This window comes from Gallus gallus, chromosome 8, assembly GCF_016699485.2.
Source record: "Gallus gallus isolate bGalGal1 chromosome 8, bGalGal1.mat.broiler.GRCg7b, whole genome shotgun sequence".
Taxonomy (NCBI): Eukaryota; Metazoa; Chordata; class Aves; order Galliformes; family Phasianidae; genus Gallus; species Gallus gallus.
The window spans coordinates 24061594-24079186 of record NC_052539.1 but is presented as its reverse complement, the minus strand read 5'-3'; the positions used below and the strand labels follow the sequence as shown (position 1 = coordinate 24079186).

General features: G+C 41.0%; 1 protein-coding gene and 1 long non-coding RNA gene across 6 annotated transcripts; one reads left to right on the top strand and one right to left on the bottom strand.

The window, feature by feature from the left end:
* The first annotated feature begins 138 nt into the window (after nt 1–138).
* Nucleotides 139–16558, top strand: ORC1 (origin recognition complex subunit 1). 5 transcript variants are annotated; one of them, XM_046944509.1, is made up of 18 exons: nt 139–172; nt 694–832; nt 1218–1345; nt 3776–3945; nt 4383–4758; nt 5176–5473; nt 5616–5720; nt 6037–6238; nt 7997–8103; nt 8707–8808; nt 9314–9485; nt 9670–9777; nt 10479–10628; nt 11930–12049; nt 12892–13058; nt 13735–13822; nt 15102–16219; nt 16504–16558. In XM_046944509.1, the coding sequence occupies exons 2-17, from the start codon at nt 717–719 to the stop codon at nt 15294–15296; spliced, it is 2604 nt and encodes an 867-aa protein (XP_046800465.1). In that variant the 5' UTR covers nt 139–172; nt 694–716; the 3' UTR covers nt 15297–16219; nt 16504–16558. The 5 variants fall into 5 exon arrangements, with proteins under 5 accessions (XP_046800465.1, XP_040560610.1, XP_046800466.1 ...); XM_040704676.2 differs by having other exon boundaries at nt 151–266; nt 698–832; XM_046944510.1 differs by having other exon boundaries at nt 151–266.
* On the bottom strand, nt 15294–16810 carry LOC121111424. The gene is made up of 2 exons (XR_005862013.1): nt 16657–16810; nt 15294–15627 (listed from the first exon to the last, which is right to left on the bottom strand). It is a non-coding gene; the product is annotated as an uncharacterized LOC121111424 (long non-coding RNA).
* Between the last annotated feature and the right edge of the window lie 783 nt (nt 16811–17593).

Below are 17593 nucleotides of genomic sequence, written 5' to 3'. Positions count from 1 at the left end.
GAGAGGAACGACGACAACTTCCGCTTCCTCTTCCTCCCTCCGCCATATTCTTTTCGGGCAGCGTATCACTTCCGGTATCCTTTCCAGATTCAAATATGGCGGCACCGCCCAGCTACCTTCTCCCGCCCTCTCCGCCCTGTGCGCGTGCGCGGCGGAGAGGGCGGGACTGCAGGTGGGCTTTGGCGCGAAATTCTATTGGGGGGGTGGCAGGAGCTCGCGCTGCTGCCGTTGGTGCTGTCGCGCGCGGGGATCGCTGAGGCGTTGTGGTGAGCGGGGCCGCGGTCCCTGAGGGGAGCGGGCGGGCGGCTGGGTTGCTCGTTCTGTGAGGGCGTCTCGGGGTCCCTGTGGGTTCGACCCTGTCCGGCTCTATGGCCACGCGGGTTGTCTGGCAGCAGTAAAGCTCCACGGGGACGGCGGCTCTGAGGCAAAAAAAAAAAAAAGAAAGGGGGTTGGGGAAGATGAAGCGTGTGTGACTGTTTCACCCTCCGCGTCTGTGGGAGATGGGCGAAAACCAGCGAGGAGAAGCGCTCAAACGGCCCTCGGTGTGCGCGGGCATTGTCCCGGGGAGGCGGGAGCCCTCAGGGCGAGGGCTGAGGTTGGGAATTGGGGCTGTGTCTTAACCGGCACGTCGGGAACTGACGGCCACTCCCGCGGTCTGGAAATCCTGAGTGTTTCCCCTCTTTTATTTTTAAACCAGAAGCAAAAATTGCTCGTTTATGTGCTTTTGCTTTTCCTCGGGAATCATGGACACCCGTCAGCAAAGTAAAATCATCTACTCCTGGTACGGAAAGCCCACGAACTCAGACAGAAAGCTGAGGACTCTGCAGTACAAGTAAATAACGTTTATTTCTGTTTTTCTCAGGGGGATGTAAGCAGTGACACTTGCTTTGTCTTTTTGACATCACTTAGGTTAATTTGGCAGTGAGAATATTACGAAGTAGCAGTAGTTTTGTCATATGGGTTGTGACGCCCTATGTGTACCACAGAAAGAGTTGTCGTAAAGCTCTTGAAATGTAAAGTGTATGAGCAAAATCATTTAGTTATATATGTGAATAAGTGTTAACTGCCTATTCAAGATACGAGTGAAGATTTTTAATTGGAAAGATTGATTTTAGGCTTTGTTGGGGGGGACATAACTGGTTTTAAGTTGGCCAGGAGGTCAGCTTTGGCGGCATGTGAATTGTAAAGGATGCTGACCTGTCTGTGTCATTTTCTAGAGGGATCCTTATTAAATCAGAGAGAAGCAGAAAGGAAAGATGTATACAACTTGGTGACTTTGTTCTTGTAGAAGGGGAGAACGCAGATCAACCTTTTGTGGCACAACTCCTGGATTTGTATGAAGATGGTAAGAAATAAAAGCTCACCTCCTATCTGAGGGATCTTAAAATGTTTTAAAGATAATTATATCATGTGGATGTGGTTAGCATTAACACTGCATTGCTGCTCTGTTATTAAGGAAACTAGACTTTGGTAATCACTGCTGCTGTATGCACATTCTCTCTAAATTTTTGGTGCTGATTTCATCTAAATTGGATAGCTAAATGCAATTGAAAGGCTTTAAAAGGCACAATCTTTTGCTTAGTTGTTTACTTCTAGAAGAAATAGTCCTCAAGGAAGGCAACGTGAGCTCTTGCTTTATTTAGATATTGGAGAATCCCACTGGAATAAGAGTACTGTAGCCCTGAGACTTGCATGTTATTAGACACCAACAATTTCAGTGTAAGATACACAGCTGAATAAATGGGCTCATCACTTCTGTCCCTTGTAGAACTACTTATTTGTAAGCAGAGGTAGATATGAAAAGATAAGACCTGGCAGGCCAGTGGCACAAAGGCTATGGTAGAGCCTGAGTGAGAAACTATTCATTAGCTAAGTCTCATTTCTTTCAACAGCTGTTGTTTCTTTTGATCTGCATTGATAGTATGTTGTGGGTTTTCTCATTCAAAACAAAAATACAGAGTGATGCATATTTGTAATGCGCTTTTATTGTAACATAACTGAATATTCTTTCCATGCTGGACTGAAATTTGTGAATCTTTCTTGAAAAGGTTTTCTGTGTCTTTGGCAAAGTTGTTAAAAATGTTGGTTTTGTTTTCATTTGAAGATGAACACCTTAAAATATAAATAGGAGCATAAAAACTGTATTATGTTCCAAACATCTTTTAACTCTATCCACAAGAAACCTTCTCATGCTGTTTAATTCAGACTTACTTCTCTGGTATTTCACAGCAGGATTCTCTGGTTCGTTAGACAGTGAGCAAACATGTCTGGTTTATTTTTAAAATAACCCTGAAGTTACCCATAATGTTATGAAACTTCTCAATTCCCCTTTTATGTCGTTGCCTTCAGTTAGATCACATACTTGCCAATACAGAACCTCTTAATTTCTGACAGTGAACTGCTAGATTGTCATAGAACGGCCTGGGTTGAAAAGGACCACAATGACCATCTAGTTTCAACCCCCCTGCTATGTGCAGGGTCGCCAACCACCAGACCAGTCTGCCCAGAGCTGCATCCAGACTTGCCTTGAATGCCTCCAGGGATGGGGCAACCACAACCTCCTTGGGCAACCTGTTCCAGCATGTCACCACCTTCTGTGTGAGAAAGATTAGCTGATCTGAATGAATTCTGTGATTTGAGACTTGGCATAGGTATCACCTTAAGCTGTGATGGTCTCAATTCAGATATCAACTCATCAATGACATCAATTCATCATCAATTCAGACTTACAATCTCATGTCAGCTACTTTCTCACTTATGTCCATGTAGAATTTGTATCCTTGGTTGCTCATTTCTATGCATTTTTCTTTTGAATTTCCCAGTGTGTAAGAAGGGAATGGATATGGGAGTTTTCTGGGACTCCTGAACCAAGTGCCTGCTTGCATGAGTTCTAAGAAATAAGGCTGGCATTTTCTTAACATTTACATAGCTACATACATTTGTAAATTTACTTGTGTGCACACTGACTGACTCCCAGAGTAAAGTACTTAAGTACTTGTTATGTGGCGTATTAAAATAAAAGGCTTTTTAGAAACAGCTCTCTTTAGATCAGGCTTTAGTTGTTTAACTGAACCATACGGACTACTTGAGTAATAGTTATTTTTTAAAATATGCACTTTGAATTCAAATTCTCAGTGAAATTCCACAGGATCAGGTGTAGCTAAAGAAGCACCAGCATGTTTAATCTTTCTCTAAATTAATCCAAGTCACTCCCAGCGAGCGTTGTAGTGCCCTCAGATCTGTCTAGTGAGCACTGAACAACATGTCTGTGGTATCTCCATAGTTCATCAGAAGTGTGCAATTCCATCAGGTGATGAGTGGCACTGCTGGGTCGGTGCTTCAGCTGTGGTGCCCTTAACGTGGTACTAGTTGCTTGAGCTGCAGGTAGTGATGAAATGGAGTGCTCAGCTTTGACATATTTAAACGTCAGTCTTACAGTGTAATTACATTGCAATTGGTACAGAACTGTCTGTATACTTACTTGCCAGAGCTATGAGAGCAGTAACTTATGCATCGTTTGTCAGTTCTAGTTTTGTCCTTAACTTTGTTTGATCTTGAGCTGATTTATCTCCCTCATTCATCTAGAAAATTTTTCATCCTCTTTTTCTAAATTTACTTTTTTTTTTCTAAATCAAAAGTTAGGGAAGAACACTGCCTTTCGGTACACATATGCAAAGTGTCTTGTGCAGTATTTCAGCTGAAGTCACCAAGGTCTGGTAAGAACTATTTGTGGTACAAGAGAATTCTTAGTGTTCATTTTCCTTTTTATTTGTAGGTGCTGAGCAGAAGCATGCAGTTGTACAGTGGTTCTCTCATATTTCAGAGATACCTAAAAATAAGCAGAAACTGCTTAAAAGAAGAATTTCTTCCCAGGAAGTGTTTTTTGATAAAGTTTCTGGCTACGACACTGACATAGCTGTGGAGACTATCATTGACAGTGTGCTGGTACGTACTGCAGCCCATCTACGTGCAGAAGGAAAAAAGAAACTGAAACAATTTGAAAAACAGAACAGTGTGGCTACTTTACTTTCTCCTGAGCTGAACATGTAATGTGTATTTGATTGCTAATGAAGTTGTGTAGGATGGTTGAAAACTCAATAGTCCTCCCTTCCTCCAACCCCAAATGACTTTGGTTATGGGCAGCCAGCCCACTTAGAGGATTGCATGGAAGGAAGTAATGTGATGGAGGCCTGTCATGGTTCAACAGGGCCTGTAGCAGGGTAGCACTGTGCTAACCGTTTTGTAGGCTGAAGACATTGCCACCTATAATGAAGTTCCATGAGTTCCAACCGTAAGATATGTGAATAGAAAACAGTTGAATGCTATATTAACAGTAAGTATTAAGGTATGCATGTGTTGGTATTTTTTTTCTCCTTTTTCAGGTAATACCACTACGTCTAAAGGATGAACTACCTACTAGATTAAAAAAGGAAAAAATCTTCTGCGTGAAACAGTCTTGGGATGGGAAATGCTTTAAGGCTTTGTCCCCTCACACATTCTCTAAGCTGAATGAAGCTAACAGGAAAGAAGATGGCATCCCAAACTCTTTCAACTCTTTTGTTCCTTCGGATATCATTTCCTCTGCAAAAAAAGAGACCAAGAAGGCTGGTTCGAGTGCCACAAAAACAAAAAATGTTGAGATGGAAATAGAATCAAAACATTCTGCTTCCAAGTCTTCCCTTTCTAAGAAGAGGCATTCACTAAGAGTAGCCAATGGCATCAAAAATCCAACTGCAAGAAAGAAGTTAGAGTTGAACAGTACGTATTTGTCAGTACGTGTTGTTTTGAATGTAGTATTGTGATTCCATCTTGACCTCAGAACGTCTGCCTTATTTTTCCTTAATTTTCTGGCTAATGGTATACTATAAGGTTTATGTTGGATTGACTGAATGAACACATTTGGACCATATATTCAAACTGAAAGCTGATTAAAGTTGGAGGTGATAGTTAGAGCCTGATATTTCACTTTTCTACTATGTTGTTGTCTTCACATAGAGAATGCATGCTTTCCAGTAATTCAGTTTTCTGTCCACAAAGCTTAATGCCATCATGTTTCGTTTAAATTACAGCTCTGAGTCATACCATGTCTTTGAAACTACTGACTTCTCTGAAACTTCTAACTCAAACCATCCATGTTAAAGCCTGACAAAAGTTTGTTGTGCTTTTAATTCCTAGGTCCCACAAGATCTCCAAAAAGCAAGCTCCTGGAACAGGAGGATATTTGGGCACTTCTAGATGATGACTGTGATTCTCAACTGTTAAAACCAACAGCTATTAAAAGAAAAGTGAAATTCACTGAAGTTCTAAGCTCACCACCAAAAATAACTTGTGCCAATGATAAGCTGAAGTCAGTGTTTGGTACTGCAGAGGACCAGGAGGTGTTAAGTGGTACACTAAGATTGTCCCCTTATAGGAAGCTTGAAGACTCTAATGAGAAAGTCAGGAGTCTTAATATGGAAGTTGATGCCATAGTGTAAGTAATAGTATTTTTATAACTATTTTTGTTTGCATTGGATTTACAGGCTAAATAATTGAGCCTGAAGTTTAAAGGGCCTCCTCTCTTCTCCATCTTTACAAGTGTGGTTCAGATAAAAGTAGCTTTGTGTTCTTTACAGCTTAACTGGACATAAGGAGCTGGGTAGTCAGAGCCCTGCAGTGACCCCTCGTTCTCGTAGAACATGTACACAGGAGACAAGCACTCGCATTGCCGAACAGATCAGGTGAACTTTTGCTTTCATGGTATCTTGTTCAGATTGCTTTCGACAGCTTGAAGCCTCAAGAGTTTGTATAGCTTAAGTAAGGTGCAAATGACTGCAGAGAGAGTAAAAACTGTCTTATATTAAGAAACATTAAGCTGACTTCCTTTAATACAGTCTGCTAGATAGCTATGGAAAATTAACGGCTTAAGTGGAGAATAAGTTGACTTGCTGATTACAGTCATCTTATAGGAAAAACTGAAAATGTATTAAATGACACTCTGTAGTGAGCAGAGTCATATGTAGTTTTTTTTAAACTTATGTCATTTCTTTCTCATAGCTTATTAAATATGCTAGAATCAAAGGAGGAAGAGGATTTTCTGTCTAGCTCAGATGGCTCTTACTCCTCAAGTAGTGAGGAAGAAGATAGTGATGTGAGCTGTACACCAGAGAAGAAAACTAAACCAAGCAGAATGTTCAGCACCCCAAAATCTTCAAGAAAGCCTTCAGTTCATACTCCTGCCAAGACCCCAAAGAAAACAGTAAGGTTCCTTATAGCTGTTGACATTTTAAAAAGTTGTTCTTATTGTTTCTAACCCTATTTTTTTAAATGCTCAATGTCTGCATGCCAAAGTTAAGTATGTGAACCCCTGTGCTTTAGATGAAACATTTGTATGATCTTCAGTATGACTAAGTCATGAAAATACAGTACTTGCTTATCCTCTATGTTACAACAGTGTTGATCAGAAAACTCTCCAGCCTAAGCAGAGGAAATGTTGGGTTAAGCTGGAGCTGACCAGTGACTGCTGAATGTGCTGGGTTGGCTTGTTTGTTTGTTATGTGGGTGTAATGTCTTGGCTTACTTTGAGGAAGGACAGGGGAGAGAATTAGGTAGGAAGAAAGAATTAGCATGTCCTGAATCAGTAGTTCTTAGGCTGTGGAGTCAGGATATCTACTAGTGATACATAAGTTAAAGTCTTGTGTGAGTCACTGGGTAGCTTAACAAGGGAAGAGTCCCTAGGAGATTATTAATTTTTTTTTTTTTAAGATGATTTGAGGAAACCTTTTGAAACACCTGAATGGTGTTGTTTCTCAACCCCTATTTTCAAGGAAAAAAAACGAGCTCTGTGCTGGTTCAGAGAAAGGCAGGAGAAATGATGAAATGATGGATTTGTTTCTACATGGGAAACTACTGAAAGCAGTATGTGAATCTTAACATGAGACAAGGTGGGAGGAGATAGGGTAGGTCTGTGAAGTCACAAGTGGTGGAAGAGTGGAGCAGAAACTGTTTTTTCTCTCCCAGTATAATCTACAGGCTCTCAAATAAACCTGGTAGAAATTATGATTAAACTGAAAGCAATTAGTCAATTGTTCAGTGAGTAGTTAGACTTGTGCAGTTCTTGGGCAAGCAATATTGTTAATGTACAAGTTTTTTTATGTGGGTTCAGCAAAAGACTGGGTTAAGTACCCAAGAATGATCCATTGAGAGTTACTAAAGAATGAGGATACAGCAAGTTCACTGACTCCTCTGAAGTGAAAATACTTAAGGCTGTTCTTGCCTTGTTCTTACTGTTCTCTAAGTATCCATTTACGGCCAGCATTTTTCCTTTTATTGTACACTGCACACTGAGACGCTTTAGTTCTCCTGTTTCTGAATAGTCTTTAGTCAGTGTGATCTTCATATGTTGCAGAAAGCTGTAGGGTTCAGCACTACTCATGGCTACCAACACAAAAGAAAAGCCATGCAGTGTTTATGGCCATGCTAAAGACAGTATGGACAGCAGTTTCTCGTAGTGTCACAGTCACTGGGCTTGAGGTGGGGGTCCTTGGGAGGGGCTAATTAAAATTCTGTTTTATGTGAAGTGTAACACAGAAATCCTAGCACAACTACAGCTTGTAAGCACAATGAGGAAGAATATATGAGGTACTGGGTGGCTTTTTTGTTCGGACAATGAAATACAGATCAGTACTTTCTAGTTGTTTGCTGTTTCTTGAAAATCAGATCACTTTGGAACACAGGGTTACAGAAGAATGTAAAGAACTTCAAAATATTTCAGGTGAAGTTGTCCGTATCGCTTTTTCCCCTGCTGGTTTCTTTGTCTCCTCAAGGAAGAAAAGATCATGAGACTTAATTTGGTAATTCCTTTCTTTAAGGACCATGCCTCCTTTCATCTTGCACTTTGACATCTCCAGGAAGTTATGTGTAATTAATGTTCTGGAGGCTTATATGAATTATCTGTTTCTGGTAGAAGTTCCTATATGTAGCAAATCTGTTTGAGGTCCTAATTTTTTCTTCACAGCCTTTACCAGGAACACCCAGGACACCCCGGAATGCAACTCCTGAAATTCCCAGGCGCAGCCATGCAGCACAGAAACCAACCAGTGTACTGGAAGAAGCCAGATTAAGGTAATGTTCACTGAAAGCAGGAAATGCTGAAATAGAGTAACGTCACCTTGACCCGATTGAATAAATTCAGTGAAAATGAGTAATATTTTGATTCCAGAGGAACATTAATGAATTGACAATAAATACCATAATTACAGGTGGCTACAGTACTACTTTTAAAGTTGCAAGTTATTGTAACTAGTTCTTAGTGTTGAATTCTTCAGAGTTAGGTATCTGTCTTTATTCTGTGTAACATTCAATTAAAAAAAAAAAAAAAGCAAAGCTCCTCTCTTGTAGATTGTAATGGTGCAATGAATACCTTCCTACTAGTTATCACTTCTTATCCCTACTATACCTCATTTAATACTGTTTGATGATGGTGATTGTTCAGCCATCTTAAAACTCAAAAGCTTAAAAACTCTAGAGAGACTAGACTGTTTCATTTGGATACTTGACATTGGTGTTCAGACCTGAAGTACCTAAGACAGATTTAAAAAACTACATACAGCTGTGAAGGGGAGAGGTGGGCAGGTTTTTCCCCTTAAGGCCCTTCAGGTAGATTTGTGAAAATAGAACTCTTTGGCCTCCAGTTTGTTTGACTTGTTTGTTTGTTTTAATCAAAAGGCTGCACGTTTCTGCTGTCCCAGAGTCTTTGCCCTGCCGTGAAGAAGAATTCCAGGATATCTATAACTTTGTGGAAAGCAAACTTATTGATGGTACAGGAGGGTGAGTTCATTGGTGAGGCTGTGTAACTGAGATCACATATACCTATGGTGCAATGACAGTCAATCAAGACTGCTTTTATCTAAAAGGCTATCCTTGTTTGACTGAAGGAAAGATCCTAGTTGAATTTTCCAGCATGTTTTTTTTTTTTCCTTAAGAGGTTGTGCATATAAATAACATGAATTCCTTTATTGTACAAATTCAAATTTAAGGCAGAAGTACCTAGTCAGTTTTAGATGTCTGAGAAAATATTTTTTTCACAAAGCAAAATTAGAATTTCTAAAGTACTTTAGATTGTTACTTTAATAATTAAGAAAACAGAAACCTTATATTCTACTGTATAACATGTCCTAGTTTGCAATAAAGTAACTGAATGTAGGGAATTACCTGAAGTGGCAGAGAGGGGAAGGGTATCCAAGGCAGTGTCAGAGCCCAGGAACTCCAATTTCTTGGTACTAAGAGTGTTACCCTTATGCTCAGACTGCTAAAAAGGTGTTCTGTCTTGTAGGTGCATGTATATTTCTGGAGTGCCTGGGACAGGTAAAACTGCAACTGTTCATGAAGTGATTCGCTGTCTTCAGCGAGCTACAGAAGATGATGACCTACCATCATTCCAGTTCATAGAGATCAACGGCATGAAGCTTACTGATCCTCACCAAGCTTATGTACAGATTCTAGAGGTGAGAAAAGCTTCCTCAGCTGCTCTCCTTTGAAAGAAGAGGAAATTCAGATCCTCAGGATTTTATGGGATTCAAGAGAACTAACAATCAATACTTCTGAAAGTTAAAACTGACAAAGGGTTAAACTCCCTATTTCCAGAGTTTTGGTGTGATTAACCTGCAGTATAATTTAATTCTTGTCCAGTTACTAACAGGTCAGAAGGTGACAGCAACTCATGCTGCAGTGCTGTTGGCAAACTTGTTCTGCACACCTGGACCAAAGAGGAAGACCACAGTGCTGGTAGTGGATGAGGTGAGACAAGGAATCCTTCATTCTCTATCTTAAATCTTTCCTAAAGTATTAGTAAAAAAAAAAAAAAAGTTTTTAGAGAATGGAAAAACACAGTGTATGTGCTTGAAGTATATCATATATGATCTAAAGGAGAAACCCTTGGAGCGAGGGCACTCAAATAATTCCTCTTAGTCTCATTAGGAGACTGGATGTAAATAGATGACTCTCCTGTTGTCAAAATTCTCTGCCTTCGTTTTCATGTTGGTTTTATGGTTTATGGCATAATGAATAATGTCGACTCCTAAATAGCACGGAACTGAACTGTTTAGAGTATACATTTTATCTGGAAGCTGCATCTTTCTCTGGAGAGAAAATTCACAATGAAAAATCTAGTTTTGAAACTTTGAATTTATTATGTTCAGTAATAAACGTGTTTTTTTTTTTTACTATGATTCAGATCTTCGCATGGTTAGGTGGTTAAACCTTGGATGTAATATTAATATCACATTAGTGTTTAAAATTGCAGCTTAATTTTGTGATGACTACTTTCTAAAGAGAGATTTGAGCTCTAGTTAAAAAAAATGCAGTACTGTTAAAAGATTAGCAAGGAAACACAACAGAGACACCTTGTTCAGTATCATGAAAGGAGTGTTTTGTGGCAAACTAACTCTCCAACCTCATTGTCGCTTGTATTGTAAGCACAAAGACATTGTTTTTTACAGCTCGATCTTCTGTGGACCCGAAAGCAGAATGTGATGTACAACTTATTTGACTGGCCAACTCAAAAGCACTCAAAGTTAATCATCTTGGCCATTGCGAACACCATGGACTTGCCAGAGAGAATAATGATGAACAGAGTATCTAGCAGGCTGGTATGTCCTCTAACAGGTTGCTAAGCTTAAAAAAAAAAAAAAACAACAAAATAACAACAACAACAAAAAACACTGATTAAGTGTTGCATGCAATCAAAAGTAATCTGGGAGGGAAAGGTAGGGTGGGTTACATCAGAAGTTAAATAATTATAAACAATTATAATTCCCTCTTGTCTCCAGTGGGCAGATGATCATATAAATCTTAGCGAAATAAGTATAGGAGCCAGCTCACTAATCAGATGTTATGCTACATAAGAACACTCTGTTCTTATGAGAATGAATTAAGAAAAAGAATGCAGATGTCTTTTTAAACATATTAAGTTTTGTATAATTGAATTCCCTGCATCGTGGTGAAGCTACTTACTCCAGAGTTCAGAGAAAGTTCCTTCTGTTTTCCCTTGCTGTTTCCCCTTTCATTCCTAGCACGTAATTACTTGTCTCTGTTTGCCACAGTCAGATGGTGGATTTTATTTGTTGAATACCTTTGGTTAGGAAATTGGATGTATTCTATACGTGTGTTTAATACATCGTCCTAGGTCATTGTTTCAATGCTTCCGTAAGAAGTGATGTGCAAAAACAGTGCTCTGCTTTCATCCTTCTGTGACTCTGAAACAGTTGCACAGTAACTGCAAATTGCTTTCTCCTACCCACTAAACTTGCAGATCAGCTGAAGCTCTGAGAATCCATGTAGTCAAGGGAGAGAAATTCATATGGGATGTAAAGCTTTACCTCTTGTAGAATATGAAAGGTACTACATCATATATAAGCCATAGACTGGGCTTCTCATCTGAAATCAGTTGTTATTAGCTTGAGCCAGAGGTGGATTTGTAGTTCTCTGCTGGTTGCTGACTTGCAGGCCTAATGTCAAGTCAACAGTATGACTGTATACGTGCATACAGGTATGCTAAAGAAGAGACAGATATTTTTGGTAGGGTTATGGTGTTACTGTTCTTATATCATAAGTGTAAGCAGTTGTAATCAAAAGATTCTTTTATTGGATGGCTCTAGTTTATTAACAAGTTTTGTAAGAGAACTTGAATTCCAGTGGCATGTACCACTAGCTCTGCCCTTCTGGGTAGTGATCTGCACTCAATCTGTTTCATTTATGAATGTGCATGCTTCTTTTACAAATGCAAAGAAAAAAAATGACTAAAGCTTCTCAAAGCTTGGAGGGGAAGAATGTGGAACAGATGAAACAGATTGATCCAAACAGAGAGATTACAACTACTAACTATGCAGGCTATGCTTGAATAGTTTAATGGATGTAAGCACTTCTCACTGTATTTTATTGCTTACTGTAGGGTCTCACCAGAATGTCCTTTCAGCCCTACACCTACAAACAGCTACAGCAAATTATTTCATCTAGACTGAACAGCGTGAAGGCATTTGAAGAGGATGCAATTCAGCTAGTTTCCAGAAAGGTAAATACAGTACAAATATTATCCTCTATGTTGAGCTAGGTAAAAATGTTGGGGGATGTGGGAGAATTCTGTAACAGTAACCTCAGTTCTGTGGGTACACATTCTGCACTGGGGACAAAGTGAGGCGCTAACAGTGGATCATGCACTGTTCTTTCTCTGAAGTATACATGGCATTTTTACAGGAAACGTGGTTAAAGCAGCATCCTTGTTTTTTCTACATGCTTTGAGAAGGTAGCTTAATGATACAGTGTCAGCTTTCTACAGTGTTTGGCGTACTTCCAGCCTGTATGCTCTGTACAAAAACCAAATAATGCCGTAGGGATCAGTAGCTTCTCAAATTCAGATGTATGCATGGTGTAATGTCAGCTTCATCAAAACTGTAAGCCGTAAGTGGGGTCTTAAGAGGTATTCTGTTTCAGAAATTTTGTAAACCTAACGTTCTTTGGACACTTGCAAGTGTAAATTCATTATCTCAAGTAGCTGTGTACTCTTAAAATAATATTCCTTTGTGTATGAGGAACTGTGGTAAGGTACTCTACTTAAAATGTTTCTAAGAAGTTTTGCTGGTGAACTGAACTGTTCATACTGAATTTCCTAGATTTTTTTTTTCACCTTCTTTGGTTTTAGAAGAAGAGTTCAGTCTCAAATGAGTGATTGCTAGATCAAGGTGGGTGTAGGGAGGTTGCTTTTGATGAATAAGATCAAAATTTTGACCAGTATTTCAAATCTGGATTTGCATAAGATAGTCCACCTGTTGTTTGTTTGTTTTCTATTGATTCTACAAGCTGAGGTAAGCGTTTGGCAAGGAAATATTTCTACAAACCTGTCATGTTCACTTCCAGGTAGCAGCGCTGTCTGGTGATGCAAGGCGTTGCCTTGATATCTGCAGAAGGGCCGCCGAGATCTGTGAGTTTTCTAGCCAAAAGAGTACTGATGAGATAGTCAGGATGACCCACATAACACAAGCCATAGATGAAATGTTCTCATCACCATATATACAGGCAATCAGGTAAAAACATTTCTCAGGCATTTATTTGCTTTTGTGTTGGGTTCACTGTGCTATTTTCTCAAAAACCTTCAGTCTATCCTTAACTCCTTTCAGAGTGCATGGGATGCATTATGTTCTGTTGAAATATGATTTTAAAAAACAACAATCTCACAGCACAGCTAGAAGAGAGATACAGAATAGAAACTAAAGATGGGAAAACAAGGTGCAGAAATTTCTTGTTTAAAGTTACATAGGATGTTAACATATTAGCCTTCCGCTCAGGGATTTTGAGATGTTCTGATTGTCCATGTTTACTGCATGTTGTGTCTGGAAAATGTTAATTTGTTAATTCATAAATGTAACAAATGTAAGCTGACTGTAACACATTGCAAAGCATCTGTGGAGTTTGATGTGGATTCTGCCATTCTCAGCTTGGGTTCAGAATTATTAAAGGAGCTTGTTCAGTCTTCAGATAGATAGTGAAGGGAGTGGGATGCAGTGCTCTGTATTGTCAGGGTTGCAGGCTGTAATGTGGGCTGTTTGACAAGATATCTTGCATATTTCCACTCTCAGGTAGGAAAATACTCTGCATTTAAGTGTTGTTAGCAGGTGATTTTTCCTCCCGAACTTCTTCCTAAGGACTCCCAAGTTCTGAACTTTGCACACTAATTCTTGCCCATTTTGTTTTGATGTTCAGGAATGCCTCATTGCACGAACAAATCTTTTTTAAAGCAATTTTAGCGGAGTTTCGTAGGGTGGGAGTTGAGGAGGCCACAGTTCAACAGGTATGTTAGTGTTTCATGGTACTTCTATTTAAATACACTGTAAAAACTCTCAGGCAAAACCATAAATGTTTAAATGTTTGTCATTTGTATTCCTAGAATCTGATGGCAAACAGTATGATAATGAGGTAAACTGGGACATGGCTGTCTATCCCAGGTGTGAAACCTAATTGGTGTTACCACTTGTAATTGGAAACACCTGCACTTATATTTACATTACCAGGGGTTTGGCTCACACAAGGAATTTTGTTTCTCTGCATCTGAAAATAGTGTGCCTTTACCTAATATAATTAATAACAAGAAATGAAACAACCTGGAAGTACTGGGTAACACAGTTCAAGAATGAAAACGGAAAGCTAATTCCAATTTCTGCATCATCCTCTTTCGTATTAGAGACAGATATCACCAATAGTAGCTTCAGGGTTTTTTAGTAGGCTCATAAAATACGCCAGCAGAGCCACGTAGAGAGTCCATTTTGTGCTTGGAAGCTAAATGCTAATACTTGGAAATATTTAAAGCAATATATGTTCTATAAAATGACTTGCTAACTAAATCTGGTTCTACAGGTAAGAATTCTATTTTCTGTTACAGCTTCCTGAATATCTGTTAGTTGACTGGATAGGTACAGTGGGCAATCTGTTCTTGAACATCAAAGAATATCTCTGTGTTAGGCTGATCTTTTACACTTTTTCCCTTAGTTTTTCCTCTAAAAACAGAAGGTTTCTTCTGCTTTTTCTAAAATAGAAAATCAGAAGATCCCAACCAATGTTGTCTTACTGGTTTACTTGTCTGCATGATTTCTGACAGGTGTGTTATCCTGCTTAAAGGTGTACCATGCCTTTCTAAGCTGTGTTTGTTGATGTTTGCAGTCAGCAACACTGATGCTTACAGGTCACTTGCCCTGCATATTGCTTCTGTGTGGACAGATGGGTAATGAGCTGTACATCAGCTGTTGGGCTGCTGGATCACCTACATTCCACATAGCCCAGGGAAGGTGTAGTAACAAATGATTGAGTGAAACTGTGGACAAATTAAGTTGCTGATGATTTTGCTTTGGGGCTGTATAAAAATACAGGATAGTGGATTATGACAGAAGCTCCAGGTGTTTGGTGCTACAACAGCAAGATGTGTGCATTTCATCTGAATAGGCTGAAAGTAGTTCTTCCTTCCCAGAGATGAGGAGGGAAGGAAACTTCCCTTTTTCACCTTGGCCTATAGATTGCAGCAGGCGGTAAACTTGAGTTGCATCTTTTTTACATCTCTTTTTTTTCTTCTTCAATAGGTCTATCGTCAACACATAGCACTGTGCAGAATGGAGGGCATGCAGAGCCCAACGGTGTCAGACATCCTGGCCATTTGTGCCAGGCTCGGTGCCTGCAGGCTGCTGCTGCTGGAGTCCAGCAGTAAATACCTTCACATGCGTGTGCGCCTCAACATCAGCCAGGATGATGTCATGTATGCACTCAAGGATGACTAAGGCAATAGAGGTTTTATTTTTATATATGTTATAAATATTTTAAGGATGGTCTATTTTATTTTTTTTTAAGTACTGATGAAATGGAAATAGGTTGTATTTTAAATATTTTTGCTTAGTGTATCAAAGCACTTTGTACAATAAAGAACTTGCTTTGAAGCATTTTAAATACTTAAAATGAAACAAGCAAAAGCAGTGGTGGGGAGCGGTCCCCTTCCAGCTGAGGTGTGTGAGCTGGAATTGATTACTGGCATCAATGTTGCTGAGCTCATCCCTGTGCAGCTGCCTTTGTTGTGACCGGCGGTGTCATTGTGGCGTCACAGTTTTCCTCCTTCTGTTGAATACAAAAGATGTGTTCAAAGTATGCTTAAACCCTTGTTGTGTCCTGAAAGTGAACTTTACGTCTTCTGAATTGGTTGCCTGAAGGATTCTTTGCTACCAGGGAACCATTTGTGTGACTGATAGCTTTTGTTACTTTTAATCAACTTTGTGTACTTCTTGCTGTTGAGAATTGCCTTAAAAAATAACCTCAGGTAACAGACAGCTGTCTGAAATGTGCCTTCAACCTGAACCCGAGGGCTGGAGAGTGGGTGGTTTGAGAGCCGTGTTCACGTTGTGTGAGCCCAGTGCATAAAACGTCCCCGTAGCTTAAGCTGCAGCTGGCAGAACCCTTTGCACGTTGCACATCTTGCGTTGTTAGGAGTAAATGACGAGAAGTTAACGCGCTCGGCCCGGGCACTGCGGTACGGGCCACGCCGTGGCTGTGCCGGCGCTGCCCCCCGCTCCCGGCACTGCTCCCGGCCCCGCCCACCGCGCAGGCGCGCCGCTGTCCCGGAGCTGCGGCCCAGGCGTCCCCGGGCCGGGAGGGCCGCGCTGCTCGGGGGGGGGACGGCTCAGCGCGGGGTCGGCGGCGGAGCGAGGCGGAGGTGGGCCGGGGGCTGAGCCGGGCCGGGAGGCGGCGGTCATTTAAGCGGCGCTCAGCCTATCGTCTCCGCCGGCTCCTCCCTGCACCGAGGGGAGCGGAGCAGCGCCGCCGCCTCGCCCGCCTCCCGGGCCGGGATGGGACGGGCGGGGCTCCCGCGGGCACGGAGCGGGGCGGGCGGCCGGGGGCCTTGGCGGCCGTTGCTCGGGGACGCGGCCTGCTCCGTCCCGCTGGCGCTGCCTCGAGGCGGGCGGGCGCACTGACGCCCCGCTCCTTGTTTGTGCTCAGCCCTTACAGACGCGGCGCTGGGATCCGCCGGCGGCATGCTGGGCAGGAAGCACAAGAAAAGCCCTCAGGCCAAGGGCCAGGGAGCCGCGGTGGCGAAGCAGGTGAGGAAGGCGAGGGGCCGGGGGTGCTGCGGGTAGGGCAGCCCGCTCGTACCTCGCTGCTGTCCTGCGGGAGGCTCGGAACTACTTCAAGTTGCTTGTCGGTTGTTTTTCTGCTTCTTCCTTTAGTGCGTTCTTCTTAAAGTAACATGACAGGCAATATGTATGGAGTAAGGCCTTGCAAGGAAGCCACCGTGCTGTCACGCTGTAATCTTTGTATCAGACATTATGACTCACACTTAGGGTAGTTTCCTAATCACCTGCATTGAGATTTAATCGTAAATTCAGTCGCTATATTGAATTCCCTTTTATACCTGTAAAATGGGAGAAATAAGACTGGACTATGAAGTAACAAATCTAGGGGCAGAGATGGGAAAACAATAAAGCAAAAGTTTATTTCCTTCTGTGAGGTTATTCTTCCTCTAACAGATGGACTGATTAGCTCCTGTCACTGCTCAGTAGCTATTGCTTAATCATTGAGAGCTTAGGTGTGCCTGCAAGTTGGTTCTGTTTGTACTTATTACATTTGGATGTAGTTTCAGAAGTTGTGATGAGAGGCATGAATCTGGTGATGGTTAGCAGGCTTGGGAAGTCCAGAAAAGCGTAAAGAAAGAAATCTGACCAAGGCAGAATTCTGGATATGGGAATGGAAGTGATAGAAGAGAGAAAGCGCTCGTTAAAGTTCTGGAATAAGTTAGATGCAAAGTGGGAGCTGATTAAACTTTGGAGGAATAGCTGGTGCAAAAATAGGAAGATAGGAGAAGAGATTGAAATGGGATATTAGGTAAGTTATTCTGTTTTGGTTGAGCCAGTGTCTATATACTAGAGGCAGAATGGTTCTGTTAGAGATCTATGGAGTCACTGTTACTCTTAATACAAACATTTGTATTTCTCAGTGAGAGTAGTAGCATATAATTACATTTTCTTGAAATTCATTCCAAATGAATTTGACTTTAACTGTTTCTGAGCTATATGATGATATTAAAGAAATG

Excerpts from the sequence above, each read along its gene's own strand:
- ORC1 (XM_046944509.1), top strand. The coding sequence starts at position 717 with ATGTGCTTTTGCTTTTCCTCGGGAATCATGGACACCCGTCAGCAAAGT. Across the intron at positions 5,721-6,036 it reads CGCATTGCCGAACAGATCAG|CTTATTAAATATGCTAGAAT; the intron begins GTGAACTTTTGC and ends TCTTTCTCATAG. Across the intron at positions 10,629-11,929 it reads ACAGAGTATCTAGCAGGCTG|GGTCTCACCAGAATGTCCTT; the intron begins GTATGTCCTCTA and ends TGCTTACTGTAG.